At 39.5% G+C, this 20,379-nt stretch overlaps 1 protein-coding gene across 1 annotated transcript in view; it reads right to left on the reverse strand.

Annotated features, from left to right (window-relative positions):
• Positions 1-20,379, reverse strand: part of IQUB (IQ motif and ubiquitin domain containing) — an 83,871-nt gene that overhangs the window by 21,725 nt on the left and 41,767 nt on the right. The window contains exon 8 of the mRNA XM_055590812.1: positions 8,275-8,450. Coding sequence (XP_055446787.1) covers positions 8,275-8,450 — 176 coding nt within the window. The remainder of the gene's footprint in view (positions 1-8,274; positions 8,451-20,379) is intronic.

A 20,379-nucleotide genomic window follows, 5' to 3' on the forward strand; every position in this document is an offset into this window, starting at 1 on the left:
TTCTTATGTAGTTGTATGTATTTCACAGGGCCTACAATATTCACTCATTCATTCAAGAAATATTTACTGTGTTTACTGTATATTGTTCCATGTACTAGGTAGCAAGTAGATAAATTCCAATTTCATGAACTCCAGTCTAAGGGCATAGAAAAATTTTAAAATAATTGAAATAAAAGTTGATTATGCTTCTGATGCAGGTAAACAGGTAACTTCAAGTTGATATGAAGCACTTAACTGGTGAAAAGAAAATAATATCTAAGATAATACTGAAGAATAACTAAGAATTAGCCAGATTAAAAGTAAACTGAGTGATACAATCAAAGAGTCCTAGATTCAGAGTTTGAGTTCCCTAGTGTCAACACTGAAAAGATATTAAAAAAAAAAAAAATCTGTTTGGCAAAGTTGTTTTGCTACTTGGATATATTACTGTCAACACGGATAACGTGGTCTTCAAGTCTAAGCTTTTTTGATTTCAGTCTTTAAGGTATTTTTTTTTTATTACTCTGATGCAGGAAAATGTCAACTTTGCTTACTTCTCTTTTCTATTTTTTTCTTCCTTTGAATGCTGTGGCTGTAATAACAGATGTACAATAGTCATGTTCTTAAATTGCTTCAGAAAACAAGAACATAATAAATTCCATTTAGGTGCCAACAGATGAGACAGCATAGATTCTGGAGGAGAGAAACGGAAGAACAGCAGGAAGACACACTTTGAGGACGGGCAGGTGGTGAGATAACAAAAACCCTGAGAGCAGCAAGCTTCCACCAAAGAGAAGAAATGGCTACACTATGAGAGGAGGCCTTTACTTTTCCCTAAATTAATACTCTAGTCCCTCAGGGCACACATTAAGAATAACACTAACCCCCAGAGCTACTGGGTAGTGATCAACTTTGCTTTTACACAGCCAAGGGATTTTGTTCATCCACAGTGGACACCCCTGTGTACTGTGGTGCTGAGAGAGAGGCAAGAGCGGGTTGCATTTTTCCATCCCATTAGCTGCTGGCCACCTGAGAAAGGAGAAAAACAAAACTAAATGACACAGCTAACACAGACTGCAGCTTTTTAGCTTGTGATTGTGAGACATGGTATGTGAATCAAAGAGATTCAAAGAAATAAATGGCCTTGACCCCAGGGAAAACCTCTTGCAGAAATTCAAATTCAAATTGTCTCTTTACACAGTTTGGATAAGCAGCACCCAAGATATATTAGAAACTAGTTGATGATTTTTCTTTAAAATTTCTTGATCTGAATTTCTTCACCTCTGTCAATTTGTGAGTTTTTAACATTTGACAACCTGTGGCTGTCATGTTTGATAGGATAAAATTAGACTGTTTAAATAATGCTTCAAAAATCTTAAAGGGCTAAATAGATTAACCCTTTTATGGAGAATATAGGCTTAGTATAGAACCCCTAATAACTGATTAGTTCAGTGCTTTTATTGGACTAATTCAAAACAACAATCATTCATTACTCAAGAGAAATTCTGTGTCCTTGACAAAATATAACTATTAATTCAATATACTATATAACACTTAGACACATTGAAATTAAACTACAACCAAACCATGATATTTTATTTTCCAAAGTTATTTCCAACTTATAGGAAAGTAAATATTCTCTTTATATATCCATATGTTATGGCACTAAATGTGGATCTTAAAATCCACATCATGGCCCTGGTTGTTAGTATTCACATTTCAAAATGGTCTAGTCTTAAGGATTAATTCAAGCTATTTTTTTCTTAGCAATCAAAAACACCTATAGAATAAGTTACTTCAAATTTTATGAAATCAGTGCTGACTCCTCCTGAATACTTATTAGAGACATTGCCAGGCATGAGTAGGGTCAGGTGGGAAGAGACAGGCATGAAAAGGAAGAGAACTGGTATTAGAATTTATAACAAAAAAAAGAATTTATAACAAAGGACTAACTATAAAATCTACCTTAACTGTTTTCTACGATGTTCATTATGGCACCATATACAAAAAGGTAATTTAAATTAATTTTGTGTTAGAATAACAAAGATTTCACAATTTACTATAGGAGGTTAAAAGCAGGCCAAAAGCCACCATTAGTCAATATTTTTAGAGAGTGGATGAATTATATTATCTCATCGAATGAGGATTGACTTCAAGTGTAGTTGTTCCAGTCCATGGTTGTGTTCTTCTTGCCCTGTGTAACATTTTGGTCAAAACTGAGGCAAAATTCTCTTATATCAGCTAAAACGTCCATTTCTTCTGAATCTTAGCCTGGAGATTGGTGAGATTAAGTGGTTTATCAGCTGGGGTAACCATAGGTTCAGGACCCCAATTCTAAAACCTCCAATCCACAAAAAACCTTTTTCGTGATTTCTACAGGTTCTTGTGGCCAACTTTTTCATCCCTTTTGCAATCTTCTGATCTTGCACCTTTGTGTGTTGCCCTGAAGCAGTCTGGATGTTAAGGCCTAGTCATTTCTCTTGTTCCTTTTCCTCTTACATTAAAAAAAAAAAGAATCCTCTTGCACTAAATACTTCTGTTAGTGATATAATTAATGAAATTACAGAAGCCACACTGTGCCCCACTGACTTCTAACTGTGTTCTCCCCTTCCTATCTCTCCAGCAACACTCAAAGACCTCCATGTTTCTGGCACAATTATCTAGCAATTCTTCCTATACTCAGGATCATTGAGGGTCTCAGATGTTACACTTAAACTAATCAACATATTTACCAAACCAAAAAAAAAAAAAAAAACGACAACAAAATAACATCTTCTTCACAGGAATTCTCATGAACAAAATGTCCCCATCTCATCTTTTTTGGAGAAATTTAAAGAATTTCTTAGCTATACTTGACAACAGGGTAACCATCATCAACTGGCTCCAGAAGCTCAGATCATGAACTCCTTGTTGCCAAATTCAGACTTAAATTGAAGAAAGTAGGGAAAACCACTAGACCATTCAGGTATGACCTAAATCAAATCCCTTATGATAATACAGTGGAAGTGAGAAATAGATTTAAGGGACTAGATCTGATAGACAGAGTGCCTGATGAACTATGGACAGAGGTTTGTGACATTGTACAGGAGACAGAGATTAAGACCATCCCCATGGAAAAGAAATGCAAAAAAGCAAAATGGCTATCTGAGGAGGCCTTACAAATAGCTGTGAAAAGAAGAGAAGGAAAAGCAAAGGAGAAAAGGAAAGATATTCCCATTTGAATGCAGAGTTCCAAAGAATAGCAACAAGAGATAAGAAAGCCTTCCTCAGCAATCAATGCAAAGAAATAGAGGAAAACAACAGAATGGGAAAGACTAGAGATCTCTTCAAGAAAATTAGAGCTACCAAGGGAACATTTCATGCAAAGATGGGCTCAATAAAGGACAGAAATGCTATGGACCTAACAGAAGCAGACTATACTAAGAAGAGGTGGCAAGAGTACACAGAAGAACTGTACAAATAAGATCTTCATGACTCAGATAATCACAATGGTGTGATCACTCACCTACAGCCAGACATCCTGGAATGTGAAGCCAAGTGGGCCTTAGAAAGCATCACTACGAACAAAGCTAGTGGAGGTGATGGAATTCCAGTTGAGCTATTTCAAATCCTGAAAGATGATGCTGTCAAAGTGCTGCACACAATATGCCAGCAAATTTGGAAAACTCAGCAGTGGCCACAGGACTGGAAAAGGTCAGTTTTCATTCCAATCCCAAAGAAAGGCAATGCCAAAGAATGCTCAAACTACCGTACAATTGCACTCATCTCACACGCCAGTAAAGACATGCTCAAAATTCTCCAAGCCAGGCTTCAGCAATATGTGAACCGTGAACTTCCTGATGTTCAAGCTGGTTTTAGAAAAGGCAGAGGAACCAGAGATCAAATTGCCAACATTTGCTGGATCACTGAAAAAGCAAGAGAGTTCCAGAAAAACATCTATTTCTGCTTTATTGACTATGCCAAAGCCTTTGACTGTGTGGATCACAATAAACTGTGGAAAATTCTTCAAGAAATGGGAATACCACACCACCTGACCTGCCTCTTGAGAAACCTATATGCAGGTCAGGAAGCAACAGGTAGAACTGGACATGGAACAACAGACTGATTCCAAATAGGAAAAGGAGTACATCAAGGCTGTATATTGTCACCCTGCTTATTTAACTTCTATGCAGAGTACTTCATGAGAAATCCTGGGTTGGAGGAAGCACAAGCTGGAATCAAGATTGCCGGGAGAAATATCAATAACCTCAGATATGCAGATGACACCACCCTTATGGCAGAAAGTGAAGAGGAACTAAAAAGCCTCTTGATGAAAGTGAAAGAGGAGAGTGAAAAAGCTGGCTTAAAGCTCAACATTCAGAAAACGAAGATCATGGCATCTGGTCCCATCACTTCATGGGAAACAGATGGGGAAACAGTGTCAGACTTTATTTTGGGGGGCTCCAAAATCACTGCAGATGGTGAGTGCAGCCATGAAATTAAGACGCTTACTGCTTGGAAGGAAAGTTATGACCAACCTAGATAGCATATTAAAAAGCAGAGACATTACTTTGCCAACAAAGCTTCGTCTAGTCAAGGCTATGGTTTTTCCAGTGGTCATGTATGGATGTGAGAGTTGGACTGTGAAGAAGGCTGAGCGCCGAAGAACTGATGCTTTTGAACTGTGGTGTTGGAGAAGACTCTTGGGAGTTCCTTGGACTGCAAGGAGGTCCAATCAGTCCATCCTAAAGGAGATCAGTCCTGGGTGTTCATTGGAAGGACTAATGCTAAAGCTGAAACTCCAATACTTTGGCCACCTCATGTGAAGAGTTGACTCATTGGAAAAGACCCTGATGCTGGGAGGGATTGGGGGCAGGAGGAGAAGGGGATGCCAGAGGATGAGATGGCTGGATGGCATCACCAACTTGATGAACATGAGTTTGAGTAAACTCCAGGAGTTGGTGATGGACAGGGAGGCCTGGTGTGCTGTGATTCATGGGGTCACAAAGAGTCGGACATGAGTGAGTGACTGAACTGAACTGAACTGAAAGGAAACAAAGCAGCAGATAAAGCACAAGCAGGAAATCCTGCACAAGGGTCAGTCTTAAACAAGGCAGGTAAGTGTCACCCTCTTCCCAGTCCACTGGCACTTCAGAGGCCTCCAGCTCCTTCTTGAGCCCTGGTTTCATGCTGTCTTCTTACAGTTAACAATCAGATACATAAGGAACACAGTGCCCAGTGATGAAGTTGGTTTCAACAAAAGCAACATGCTAAAAGGAATTACGCTTAGTTCAAAATATGACTCAGCAGAAGTGTGAATATTATGGCTTCCATACAACAGGATTCATCGTTTCTAGAATGAAGATATTTAAGCATTTGAAACGATAGCATCTACATTGTGTATTTTCTTATAGTATCTGAAATATAAAATTACAAAAGGATCATTTCTGTTCCTTATTTTCCCTCCCTACCTTCCTCCACAAGCACTTATTGATACTCTGATGAACACTGAGCAAGGATATGAGGATATGGAGATAAAAGATAGCTCTTGCCTTAAGAAGCTCAGATCCAGGAGGATTCAGACATAATCCTGATGATAAAACTGACCACTATGCACTAAGACAGAAGTGAAATGAAGTCTTATGAAGGTACATGCATGCAAGTGTGCTAAGTCACTTCAGTCATACCTGACTCTTTGCAACTCTATGGACTGTAGCCTGCCAGGCTCCTCTGTCCATGGGATTCTCCAGGCAAGAATACTGGAGTGGGTTGTGATTTCCTTCCCCAGCGCATCTTCCCAACCCCAGGCTGGAACATGCGTCTCTTATGTCTGCTGCCTTGGCAGATGGATTTGTCACCACTAGCGCCACCGGGGAAGCCCATGGAGGTATACAGTACAGGCTAAGGGAGGAGGGTCAGTAGTCCTTTTTGGAAGAAGGGGTATCTGAGCTTGTTTTGAAGGGTGAGTAGCTGGTTACTGAGGAAGGAAGGAAAGGATGCTACATGCAGAGCCCACAGAAGAAGCAAAAGCACCGAGAGCATGTGGTTTTTCCGTGAATGTGCAACTGAGTGTAACTGGAACAGTCTGGCTGTGGTGCGTGAGCAGGGATGATGGGATGGGTCAAGTGTGCCAAGAATGGACTATAAAAGTCCTTGTTCCGGGAGGGCAGCGGAGGAGCTGTGTGGGATGAGGTCCCTATGGCAGCAATATGGAGGATGGGGGAGGGAATTAAGAAGTGAACCTAGAGGTTGAAAGCCTCATTTGGGGACATAAAGGAATCCAGATGGGAAGGAAACCCAGATCCAATTAAATCAGTGTCCAGCTCTCACAGCCAAGGTGAGACCTTCTCATGACAGCCTCCTAGGGAGAGAGAGGGAAGCAGGAAAGCCTAGGTGCTCCATAACATCTCAGAAGCTTCCCACCCTCTCGAGTTCCAGCAGGAGCACAAGGCATTCCACTAAGACTCATGTTAGCTGTGGTTCAAGTCTATTTGGCCTATTTGAAGACATGCAAGGTCCTCAATGTGTCATGGCAGAGCCACCTCCCTGTAGGCAGTGGTAGGCAGTTTGTAAGGAAGAAGTAAAGAACTGAGGCAATGATTAAACTAATAGAACAGAGAGGATGGTGGCTAAGTAGGACATCAAGAATAATGCCCAGGTTTCTGCCTGAAGCAACTTAAGTGCATGATGAAACATTCATGGAGATAAACTATGTGAGTGCTACAGAATAGGAGCCTCAGTTTGGAGGTGAGGGGACAAGGAATGGTAAGACGAGATGAAGTAGGGTTTGACATGTCAGCTTGAGTTGTACTATGGGACATCCAAGGAGCAAGAGAGTAGGCAATTCAGTACATGATTTGCAAGCTCCTAAAAAGGATGCTTACTCCTTGGAATGAAAGTTATGACCAACCTAGATAGCATATTCAAAAGCAGAGACATTACTTTGCCAACAAAGGTCCATCTAGTCAAGGGTATGGTTTTTTCAGTGGTCATGTATGGATGTGAGAGTTCGACTGTGAAGAAAGCTGAGCGCCGAAGAATTGATGTTTTGGAACTGTGGTGTTGGAGAAGACTCTTGAGAGTTCACTGGACTGCAAGGAGATCCAACCAATCCATCCTAAAGGAGATCAGTCCTGGGTGTTCATTGGAAGAACTGATACTAAAGCTGAAACTCCAATACTTTGGCTACCTCAAGGGAAGAGTTGACTCATTGGAAAAGACCCTGATGCTGGGAGGGATTGGGGGCAGGAGGAGAAGGGGATGCCAGAGGATGAGATGGCTGGATGGCATCACTGACTCGATGGACTTGAGTCTAAGTGAACTCCGGGAGTTGGTGATGGACAGGGAGGCCTGGTGTGCTGCGATTCATAGGGTCTCAAAGAGTCGGACACGACTGAGCGACTGAACTGAACTTAACTGAAGAGAGTTCTGGCCTGAAACTGTAGGGAGCTCCAGGATGCAGGTAGGAGTTAAAGCCACAAGAAAAACTGAGATCAAAGAAGAGAGCATACAAGATGAGTAGGAGGCATTTATAATATCAAAAATTATGGTTTTTAAAAATAAATGCTCTCAAATAACAAGAATCACATAACTATTAGAATCATTACCAGCAAATATTTTAAAGAACTCCATCCCTTTTCTTCTTGTGGCTGGACAGGCTTTTAATTGTTTGGAGAGATCAAGTTTATAAAAGGAAATTGGTCACTATGGAAACAGGCTATCCAATATCAAACAGGCAGTTTTACCACAAAAGGGTAATTACTTTAGTTTTTCCCTTAATTGTATGTTTTCATGGTTTTCAATAATCACATATCCTTTTGGTTAGAAATTTTCAGTCAATGACCTGATAAGCAAAAGCAGAAACACTAATCCACAGCTCTTTGCCCAGGTTGCTTACTATGGGCACCATGGATCCATACAGTCAGAGATGACTGCTATAGTCTACATTTCAGTGGCGTGTGCAATTCACCTAATTTCTGTGGGCAGCCTAAGTCTAAATGAACAGAGTCACAAGGATGGTGTCTCCATGTTCTCCTTCACGGCCAAAGCTCTTTTGTTAACAACATGTTAATTTCATGTTACTTATCAATCATTATTCTAGGCTGCAGTGAAAATCTAAAGCTGTATAAGAAAAGAAGAAAAATTATACAAAATTTCAATAATTTCAAAACTATACAAAATTTCAAAAATTATGTCACCAAAAATACTAAACAAAACTCATGAGAATTCTTACAATGTAATTGTCTTCTTTACTTCATTTGTCTATATTTTTAAACTCAGGACACATTCATATTTAAATAATGTTACTTCACTAACCTTATCCAAAAAACTTTGTATCTCTGCTTCCTGGTTCTCTGTGTAAGTGATGTATTTATGTCTCCCAATGGAAGCAATTATCTGCGTCTCTTTTTCCAGAAGTTCACACAAAGCAGCTTTCCTTTCAGCTCCAGTGAAAAACTGGTTAATGCGTGTGAGTTCTTCTTGCCGCCAGACTAGAGGAATAACATGAAAGACTCTTGAGTTTTTAAACACCCACATCTTTACAGAGCATTTTTTACTATCACATCCTCACAAGCAGTATTTTATTTTTATATCAATTTAAATAAAATTATACATGAATAGCATCACTCATATTGTACACTTGATACATGAAAAAACAGGATGAGATGGAAGCTGAGACACAGCAATAAAAACAGAGTCAAGCAAACACAAGTCATAAGACATCAGTACAGATGATGTCAAATTATGCCTTCAGGTAAGCATACACACACCCCCAGTATTGGGAAAAATACGGCCTGGATTTAAAGCAGCCATGAACGTGTCCTGCTCAGCTTCCCTCTAAGAGAGTGACTGTAGCTAAGAGGCCAGGTGGCTGACAGTACCAGCTACAGCATTTCAGATCTGCAACCCTGTTGGAGGAGAGACCACATTCTTCTCACTAAGCTGTCAGTCAAAAAAGTAAGAACCATGGGAGAAGGGCCTGGCCATGGCTGCCCAACAGTGGCATCTTCTGCGGCCAGTTATTATATCAGAGCTGACCATCTGGCTGGCTCAGATTGCCTCAGAGTTCTGTCGGTCTGAGGATCTCCATCCCGCATCCTTTTTCGTTCCCTTTCTCAACTTTCACAGGTGTCAACTCCTATCTCAATCTGAAGACTCTCTGTCTTTCCCTGCTTTCTCTTCCGTTTATCTTTACTTCAAACTCCATCCTGGTGTCTGCTTCTGCCGGTACCCAAATTGACAGTTTTACGTAGAATTGTTGACTTCAATTGTTTTCTTCATTACTAGCACTTTTAGTACCATTTTCCATCTCTTTACAAAATCCTAATTGTATCAGCAAATGTTATAAAATAATTACATTTACACTTAACTCAAACCAATGAATTAAGTTAAAATAATATTTACAACATTTTAAAGTGCGGGTTTGAGGACTTCTCTGGTGGCTCACTCAGTAAAAAGCAAACCTGCAAAGCAGGGTTTGATCCCTGGGTTAGAAAGATCCCCTGGAGAAGGAAATGGCAACCCACTGCAGTATTCTTGCCTGCGAAATCCCATGGACAGATACCTTGGTGGGGTACAGTTCATGCGGACACAAGAGTTGGACATGACTTAGTGTTGGACACCACCAAGTGTTGTTGTTATCCAGTCCCTCAGTTGTGTACAATTTTTTGCAACCACATGGACTGCAGCACGCCAGGATTCCCTGTCCTTCACCATCTCCCAGAGTTTGCTCAAACTCATGTTCTTTGAGTTGGTGGTGATACCATCCAGTCATCTCATCCTCTGTTGTCCCCTTCTCCTTCCACCTTCAATCTTTCCCAGCATCAGGATCTTTTCAAATGAGTCAGCTCTTCACATCAGGTAACCGAAGTATTGGAGCTTCAGCTTCAGCATGTCCTTCCAATGAATATTCAGAGTTGATTTCCTTTAGGATTGACTGGTTTGATCTCCTTGCAGTCCAAGGGACTCCAAGAGTATTTTCCAATACCACAGTTCAAAGGCATCAATTCTTCAGCATTCTGCTTCTTTATGGTCCACCTCTCATATCCATACATGACTAATGGAAAAACCATAGCTTTGACTATACTTTGTTGGCAAAATGATGTCTCTACATTTTAATACACTGTCTAGGTTTGTCATAGCTTTTCTTCCAAGGAGCAAGCATCTTTTAATTTCATGGCTGCAGTCACCATCTACAGTGATTTTAGAGCCCCCCAAAATAAAGTCTCTCACTGTTTCCATCGTTTCCCCATCTATTTGCCATGAAGTGATGGGACCAGATGCCATGATCTTAGTTTTCTGAATGTTGAGTTTTAAGCCAGCTTCTTCAGTCTCCTCTTTCATCTTCATCAAGAGGCTCTTTCATTCCTTTTTGCTTTCTGCAAAAGGATGGTGTCATCTGCATATCTGAGGTTATTAATATTTCTCCCTGCAATCTTAATTCCAGCTTGTGCTTCATCCAGCCCAGCATTTCACGTGATGTACTCTTCACAGAAGTTAAATTAGTAGGGTGACAATATACAGCCTTGACATACTCTGTTCCCAGTTTGGAACCAGTCTGTTGTTCCACATCTGGTTCTAACTGTGGTTTCTTTACCTGCATACAGGTTTCTCAGGAGGCAGGTAAGGTGGTCTGGTATTCCCATCTCTTTAAGAATTTTCCACAGCTTGTTATGATCCACACATTTAAAGTCTTTAGCTTAGGCAGTGAAGCAGAAGTAGATGTTTTTCTGGAATTCTCTTGCTTTCTCTATGATCCAGTGGATGTTGGCAATTTGATCTCTGGTTCCTCTGCCTTGTCTAAATCCAGCTTGTACATTGGGAAGTTCTTGGTGCACATGCTGTTGAAGCCTAGCTTGAAGGATTTTGAGCATTACCTTGCTAGCATGTGAAAAGAGTGCAATTGTAAAGTAGTTTGAACATTGCTTGGCATTGCCCTTCTTTGGTATTGGAATGAAAACTGACCTTTTCTAGTCCTGTGGCCACTGCTCAGTTTTCCAAATTTGCTGGCATATTGAGTGCAGCACTTTAACAGCATCATCTTTTCAAATTTAAAATGACTCAACTAGAATTCCATAACCTCCACCAGCTTTGTGCATAATGATGGTTACTATCAATAAAAAATATGTCGCACACTACAAAATGTTGATTATTATCAACAAAGAATGTGTTGCACACTACAATATATACAATAGATAATCAACAAGGACCTACTGCATAGTAGAGGTAATTGAACTCAGTACTCTATAATAACCTATAGGGGAAAAGAATCTGAAAAAGAATATATATATATATATATATATATATATATATATATATCTGTGTGTGTGTGTGTATATATCACTTTGCTGTATACCTGAAACTCACACAGCATTGCTTCCCTGATAGCTCAGTTGGTAAAGAATCCACCTGCAATGCAGGAGACCCTGATTCAATTCCCGGGTTGGGAAGGTCCCCTGGAGAAGGGAGAGGCTACCCACTCCAGTATTCTTGGGCCTCCCTTGTGGTTCAGCTGGTAAAGAATATGCCTGCAATGTGAGAGACCTGGGTTTGATCCCTGGGTTGGGAAGATCCCCTGGAGAAGGGAAAGGCTACCCACTCAGACACGACTGAGCGACTTTCACACAACACTGTGAATCAATTATACTCCAATATAAAAAAATTTTAAAAAAGAATGTGTTACATGAAATACACTCTAAAAGCAAATCATAAAATGCCAAAGAATAGCATTTTTATAAACTTAATTTACCTAAAGATTATGCTATATTCTTAAAATTAACCTGAGAAAATACAGAGTACTAGATCCTACCCCAAACTTAAACAAATCAAAACTTCTGGCCTCAGATATACTTATTTTAACAAACACTACATTCATTTCTTATAGATGCTAAATTTGGGGAAGAAAACTGTTTTATATCCAACATAGCAAAAAATGTCAAACTTACATTAAAGGAAAAGCAGTGTTGGAAAGAACCTTAGAAATCAAACAGTTCAACACTCGTCCCCACTTAAGATGGACTCTCCTCCTAGCAGTGTGGAGGAGACCTGGCTCACCCTGGTCCTAGTCCTAGCCTGTGAGGCAAAACAGTCAGTCTACTCTGCATGACATGGCACCAAAGATAACTGTCACAGTCCACTTAGATTTTCTCCTGTCCAGACAAAAACACTTCCCTTTATTAAACTGTATATAATATGACATAATTTCATGTCCCATCCAGGTCTAGTTACTTTTTAATATATGACATGCCAAGTTTCTGACAAGATGAAGGTTTGTATTCAGGCTGCTAGCTGCCCTCTCCTACGTTCTTCTAGAAATGATATAAGAAATACGAAATAGGGGGAGGAGAAGGAGAGACTGGAAGCAATACTACAAATCAGAGAGAGGTGTGATCCATGTGGTAGAAACTTTCAGGCAAGTTCTTTAAGACATAGTTGCAGCTACCACTGGAAGACACTAAGGAGGCACAAGTGTCGTCCCTCAAACAGCTGCTGTCTCATCTCAGAACGTGAACGCTCTAGCAGAAGGTAGTAAACCTTAATTCAAGGACTCAGAACTAGAGAAAAGGGTGGGCTATAAATCCATCTGATAGTTTACCTCTTTTAAGAACATCTTTGACAAATTTTAAGAAGGAATAAAAAAAGAATGCTTACATTTCAAATCATCGCAGAAAATATCAACGATCATAAATGTTTGTGCAGAAAAAGACCAAAAAATTAGAAACAAAATGCATAGAGCAAGACGAGAGAAGCAAAATCAGGCATAATGATTACACTTAAAAATATGAAATGGCTCAATTTTTGACTGAGAATAAAATGTTATATTTTTTAAAAAATCCAATGACATAATATTTTCCAAAGGTACACTTAAAGTGATGCCAAAGACTAAGCTTAAGCACAAAAGGATGATAAATATGAACAACAACAACAACAAAATAGATGCAGCTATATTAATATTTTGAAAATAGGAGGGAAAAGACTAAATATTCAAGCCTTGGAGTAGAAGATAATTTTATGATGAAAGGTATGACTTTCATCAATTTTATGATGACTCTCATGAATATTTATACTGAAAATCACAGCCCATCAAGCCATATAAAGCAAAACTTCTATCAGTTATAAACACTACTGTGGTGAGTATATTTTATTTTATATGAACAGAATACAAATGAGTTAATCTATGAGAGTCAAACAAAGAGTTAAAAATCAAATTGCCACAGTATGATTAACAAGTTGAAATTAAGATACATCAAGCTCTAAACATTAAAGATGAAAGTATATCTTATTTTCAAAGCTCTATGAAGCATTTATATAAATTTATATAAATTCTATAAATTTAACTAAATTTAAAGAAAATCAACCTTGAATATTCACTGGAAGGACTGATGGCTGAAGCTCCAATACTTTGGCCACCTGATGTGAAGAGCCAACTCACTGGAAAAGACCCTGATGCTGGAAAAGACTGATGTCAGGAGAAGAAGGGGCAATAGAGGATGAGATGGTTGGGTGACATCATCAACACAATGGATATGAGTCTGAGCAAACTCTGGGAGATAGTGAAGGACAGGGAAGCCTGGTGTGCTGCAGTCCATGGGGTCACAGAGAGTCAGACACGACTCTGAACAACAAGAAGAAATAAATTCTAGGAGTAGGAATGGAAGAAAACATAAACCCCCCAAATCAGAAGTGACAAAGACTGCATTTTTTTGGACACAGTGCAATTCAACTACAATTAATAACAAAGTTTAAAAAAGAAATATATTCCTTTCTGCTTAGAAATGTAAGACATTCTATCAAAAATAATACTTAATCAAAAAAGGTATGATTATCAACCATTTTGGAAATAAAGGGGCTTCTCTGGTGGCTTAGACGGTAAAGAATCTGCCTACAAAACAGGAGACCCAGGTTGGATCCTTGGGTCAGGAATATTCCCTGGAGAAGGGATGGCTACCCTTTCAGTATTCTTGCCTGGAGAATTCTAAGGCGATAATTAAAACAAAACAAAACAAAACAAAAAACACTACATATCACAATGCATGGGATGAAACAAAAATTGCAGTAAGGCCAATTTGAGGGGATTTTATATAATTAAGCCTCAAATTTAAATCGGGCTTCCCCAGTGGTTCAGATAATAAAGAATCCACCTGAAATGTGGAAGATCCCCTGGAGGAGGGCATGGCAACCCACTCCAGTATTCTTGCCTGGAGAATCCCATGGACAGAAGTACCTGGTGGGCTACAGTCCATGGGGTTTCAAAGAGTTGGACATGACTGAGCAACTAAGCACAGCACAGAACAAATTTAAGTCAGGCACCTGAACATTGTGTATTAGGACAGGGAGGATGGTGAGAGACTCAATTCCTAGCCAGGCTGATAAGAAGTCTGGGGGTCCGCAAGGAGAGAGGGGTCTGGGGTTCTCAAGGAGAAGATAGGGGTCTGGAATTCACAAGCAGGAGGAAAGGACAAACTTTTTTTTTTTATCTCTACATTCCTTAGTCTTAGTCACATAAAACTTCTTTCTTTAAACCCTGAACTGATGATTACACAACAAACAACTCAGTTTAAACTTTGTACTAAGGATTATATGTTAGGTCCATGTTAGGCCCATGAATATTAGGTCCATGAATCAAGGCAAATTGGAAGTGGTCAAACAAGAGATGGCAAGAGTGAACATTGACATTCTATGAATCCGTGAACTAAAATGGACTGGAATGGTTGAATTTAACTCAGATGACCATTATATCTACTACTGTGGCCAGGAATCCCTTAGAAGAAATGGAGTAGCCATCATGGTCAACAAAAGAGTCCAAAATGCAGTACTTGGATGCGATCTCAAAAACAACAGAATGATCTCTGTTTGTTTTCAAGGTACACTATTCAATATCACGGTAATCCAAGCCTATGGGCCTCCCTGGTGGCTCAGCTGGTAAAGATTCCGCCTGCAATGTGGGAGACCTGGGTTCGATCCCTGGGTTGGGAAGATCCCGTGGAGAAGGGAAAGGCTACCCACCCAGGTGGCTCAGAGGTTAAAGCATCTGGCTGCAATGCGGGACACCTGGGTTTGATCCCTGGGTCGGGAAGATCCCCTGGAGAAGGAAATGGCAACCCACTCCAGTATTCTTGCCTGGAGAATCCCATGGATGGACAAGCCTGGTAGGCTACAGTCCACGGGTCGCAGAGTCGGACAAAGCTACTTCACTTTTACTTTCCAAGTCTATGCCCCAACAAGTAACACTGAAGAAGCTGAAGTTGAAAGGTTCTATGAAGACCTACAAGACCTTTTAGAACTAATGCCCAAAAAAGATGTCCTTTTCATTATAGGGGACTGGAATGCAAAAGTAGGAAGTCTAGAAACACCTGGAATAACAGGCAAATTAGGCCTTGGAGTACAGAATGAAGCAGGGCAAAGGCTAACAGAGTTTTGCCAAGAGAATGCACTGGTCATAGCAAACACTCTCTTCCAACAACACAAGAGAAGACTCTACATATGGACATCACCAGATGGTCAACACAGATATCAGATTGATTATATTCTTTGCAGCCAAAGATGGAGAAGCACTATACAGTCAGCAAAAACAAGACCGGGAGCTGACTGTGACTCAGATCGTGAACTCCTTATTGCCAAATTCAGACTTAAAATGAAGAAAGTAGGTTCAGGTATGACCTAAATCAAATCCCTTATGATTATACAGTGGAAGGGAGAAATAGATTTAAGGGCCTAGATCTGATAGATAGAGTGCCTGATAAACTACAGACAGAGGTTTGTGGCAGTGTAGAATAGACAGGGATCAAGCCCATCCCCATGGAAAAGAAATGCAAAAAAGCAAAATGGCTGTCTGAGGAGGGCTTACAAATAGCTGTGAAAAGAAGAGAAACGAAAGGCAAAGGAGAAAAGGAAAGATATTCCCATTTGAATGCAGAGTTCCAAAGAATTGCAAGGAGAGATAAGAAAGCCTTCCTCAGTGATCAATGCAAAGAAATAGAGGAAAACAACAGAATGGGAAAGACTAGAGATCTCTTCAAGAAAATTAGAGATACCAAGGGAACATTTCATGCAAAGATAGGCTCAATAAAGGACAGAAATAGTATGGACCTAAAAGAAGCAGAAGATATTAAGAAGAGGTGGCAAGAATACACAAAACTGTACAAAAAAATCTTCATGACCAAGATAATTATGATGGTGTGATCACTCACCTACAGCCAGACATCCTGGAATGTAAAGTCAAGTGGGCCTTAGAAAGCATCACTACAAACAAAGCTGGTGGAGGTGATGGAATTCCAGTTGAGCTATTTCAAATCCTGAAAGATGATGCTGTCAAAGTGCTGCAGTCAATATGCCAGCAAATTTGGAAAACTCAGCAGTGGCCACAGGACTGGAAAAGGTCAGTTTTCATTCCAATCCCAAAGAAAGGCAATGTCATAGAATGCTCAGACTACCGCACAACTGCACTCTTCTCACACACTAGTAAAGTAATGCTCAAAATTCTTGAAGCAGGCTTCAGTAATACATGAACCGTGAACTTCCAGATGTTGAAGCTGGTTTTAGAAAAGGCAGAGGAACCAGAGATCAAATTGCCAACATCCACCGGATCATCGAAAAAGCAAGAGAGTTCCAGAAAAACATCTATTTCTGCATTATTGACTATGCCAAAGCCTTTATTGTGTAGATCACAATAAACTGTGGAAAATTCTTCAAGAGATGGGACTACCAGACCACCTGACCTGCCTTTGAGAAACCTATATGCAGGTCAGGAAGCAACAATTAGAACTGGACATGGAACAACAGACTGGTTCCAAATAGGAAAAGGAGTATGTCAAGGCTGTATATTGTCACCCTGCTTATTTAACCGATATGCAGAGTACACCATGAGAAACGCTGGGCTGGAAGAAGCACAAGCTGGAATCAAGATTGCCGGGAGAAATATCAATAACCTCAGATATGCAGATGACACCACCCTTATGGCAGAAAGTGAAGAGGAACTAAAAAGCCTCTCGATGAAAGTGAAAGAGGAAAGTGAAAAAGTTGGCATAAAGCTCAACATTAGGAAAACTAAGATCATGGCATCTAGTTCCATCACTTCATGGGAAATAGATGGGGAAACAGTGTCAGACTTTATTTTGGGGGGCTCCAAAATCACTAAAGATGGTGATTGCAGCCATGAAATTAAAAGATGCTTACTCCTTGGAAGGAAGGTTATGACCAACCTAGATAGCATATTCAAAAGCAGAGACATTACTTTGCCCACAAAGGTCCGTCTAGTCAAGGCTATGGTTTTTCCAGTGGTCATATATGGATGTGAGAGTTGGAATGTGAAGAAAGCTGAGTGCTGAAGAATTGATGACTTTGAATTGTGGTGTTGGAGAAGACTCTTGAGAGTCCCTTGGACTGCAAGGAGATCCAACCAGTCCATTCTAAAGAAGATCAGTCCTGGGTGTTCTTTGGAAGGACTGATGCTGAAGCTGAAACTCCAATACTTCGGCCACCTGAAGTGAAGAGTTGGCTCATTGGAAAAGACTCGGATGCTGGGAGGGATTGGGGGCAGGAGGAGAAGGGGACGACAGGGGATGAGATGGCTGGATGGCATTACCAACTCAATGGACATGAGTTTTGGTAAACTCCGGGAGTTGGTGATGGACAGGGGGGCCCAGCATGCTGCGATTCATGGGGTCGCAAAGAGTCGGACATGACTGCGAGACTGTACTGAATTGAAGGATTATATACCAACAGTGTATCCTGCTTGAGGACATTTTATCCTTCCTGAAAACCTTCTGGCTAATCCTGTTATCTTAAAATGTAAATTATGGGAGTGGTTCTAGTAAGATCTTTAGGACCTCCAGACATTCTTTTGATTTATTGTAATAACTAATTTAAAAAGTATATAATCTCCCTGCTAACATGCAATTCTTTTCATTTACATACAGATGATTTATTACTTTATTGTCAAAATTATGAAGCTTCAGAATCTCATGAACTGCACTCTGGCCATAGAGTCAAATTTATTTTTTCTCTGAATTTCAAAAACCTAGTTCCCTAGATCTTGTATTATACTTGCCAAAATCCTATCATTTCCTTGCCAATTCAAAATACTCAACAGTAATTTTTGAACAATTATTATCTGAAAGGAACCATATACGGTTTGATGGTACATACAAAAGTGAGAAAGGCATAATGCCTTCTCAAAGAAGTGAACATGTCTCTTTGCCTGTCCCTCGTTGGACAGACCATAAAATCCTTCCACTGGGACAGAATTTTTGCTTTTCATTTCAGTTACCTTTACCCAAAAGCCTATCATTTTTCATCCTTAGGTTTAAAGACTTCCTTTGGGTAAATATCCTTTGACATAAAGTTACTTACTCTTACATTCTATTACATATACTTCAATCAAGTAAAATGTACTCTCAGTTGTTACATTCCAAGCATGATTATTACTCACTTGTTACATTGCAGGGTTATTTCAGAATACATTACATTTATATATAACTTACATAATTAGAATTTACACTTTCCTTTCATTAAAATTTTAGGTTTACTTTTAACACTAGTCTCTGCATCAAAAGGTTAAGTATCTGAAGCCATAAGTGTTGTTTGTGGCCCTCTTCTGTTATAACCACTAACTTTCATGATATCCAGTTTACAGTTTTGTCAGATTATTTCTTCCTCCTCTCAAATTTCAATTTGAAATCATCCTGCTAAGGTCAAAGACTTGTCAGTCATGCTCTTTATAAGAATCCATTCTGTCCTTTACCAGGAATACATTATTCAGATACTGTACAGCTTGGTCTATTTGTGAATTTAAAAGCTAAATTGTATTCAGCAAAAGGGTTGTAAATTTAAGAACTAAATTATGTTATGAAAGTCCAGAAAATCCATAATTGATGAGTATACCATTTAAGAGTAGTTTTACTAACCAAAAAATTTTTTAATTTGACAATATCCATATACTAAAAGGCAGTATATGAATAAAGATGAAAATTGCTTGCTTGTGGAAATAATAACTGAGAATATTTACCTCATGGGATTATATGGATGTTCCCAGAAAGCAAATAAAAATTGAATTATATTAGTAAGCATATTTCATTCAATTTTTATTTGCTTTCCAGGAACATCCATATAATCCCATGAGGTAAATATTCTCAGTTATTATTTCCACAAGCAAGCAATTTTCATCTTTATTCATATACTGCCTTTTAGTATATAGATATTAGTAAGCATATTTTCCAGAGAAGGCAATGACAACCCACTCCAGTACTCTTGTCTGGAAAATCCCATGGACGGAGGAGCCTGGTAGGCCTCAGTCCATTGAGTCGCTAAGAGTCGGACACGACTGAGCGACTTCACTTTCACTTTCACTTTTCACTTTCATGCATTGGAGAAGGAAATGGCAACCAACTCCAGTGTTCTTGCCAGGAGAATCTCAGGGATGGGGAAGCCTGGTGGGCTGCCGTCTATGGGGTCACACAGAGTCAGACACGACTGAAGTGACTTAGCAGTAGCAGTAAGCATATTTTACTTCCTAGTTTTACATTAGAAATTTTTGGTACTGGTAATAAATTTAAGCCACTAGAATATTATTTAAACTATTTTGCCAACCTCAAAAAGCAATATACTGGTTGGTTAGGTTAACTAGGTGAATCTATACCTATATATAGTGTTTTCAAATACTTTTATCAGGTTTTACATTTTGTTTAAATTATTAGTATGACTTTAAAAAAAGAAACAACCCAATGAGGCTAATTAGAACTATGAAAATAATGGACCTTATTTCCAATAAATTCTCTATTAGATGAAGAACCTCCATGTAAAGGTTAAAACATGGCATAAGGAAAATACTATCACTCAACTACCAATAAGGAACAGAAAAACACAGGAACCAGGAACAGCTTTAAAAAGCTGATTTTATAACTGATTTGACAGTTTCTAGAACTATACACAGAAGACAATGAAAAGATGAGAGAGGCTTCCTACTCTCATAAAATATATCCTCCCTGGGAATGATAAGAAAAGCAAACAACAAAAAAAACCTGGAATCCTGCATTAGTTTGCTAGGGCTGTCATAATAAAGTACCACAGTCTGGGTGGCTTAAAGAACAGAAATTTATTTTCTCACAATTCTGAGGGATAGGAGTTCAGGATCAAGGTGACAGCAGAATCAGTCTCTCCTGAGGGCCTCGCTCCCGGGCTTGTAAAGGGGCACCTCCCTCCAGTGGTTCCACACGGTCATCCCTCTGTGCAAGTGCGTACTTATGGCCTCTTCTTAAAGTCATACTGGATCCAGGTCCCATATGACCCCACATTTTCTTCATTAGTTCTTTAAAGAACCTATTTCCAAATATTGTCACATTCTGAGGACTGAAGTTAGCTTCAACATTTGAATTTGAGGGGAACACAATGCAGCCCATAACCGATGTCAGTAACCTCCAGTAT

Source organism: Bubalus kerabau, chromosome 8 (genome assembly GCF_029407905.1).
Source record: "Bubalus kerabau isolate K-KA32 ecotype Philippines breed swamp buffalo chromosome 8, PCC_UOA_SB_1v2, whole genome shotgun sequence".
NCBI classification, from domain to species: domain Eukaryota; kingdom Metazoa; phylum Chordata; class Mammalia; order Artiodactyla; family Bovidae; genus Bubalus; species Bubalus kerabau.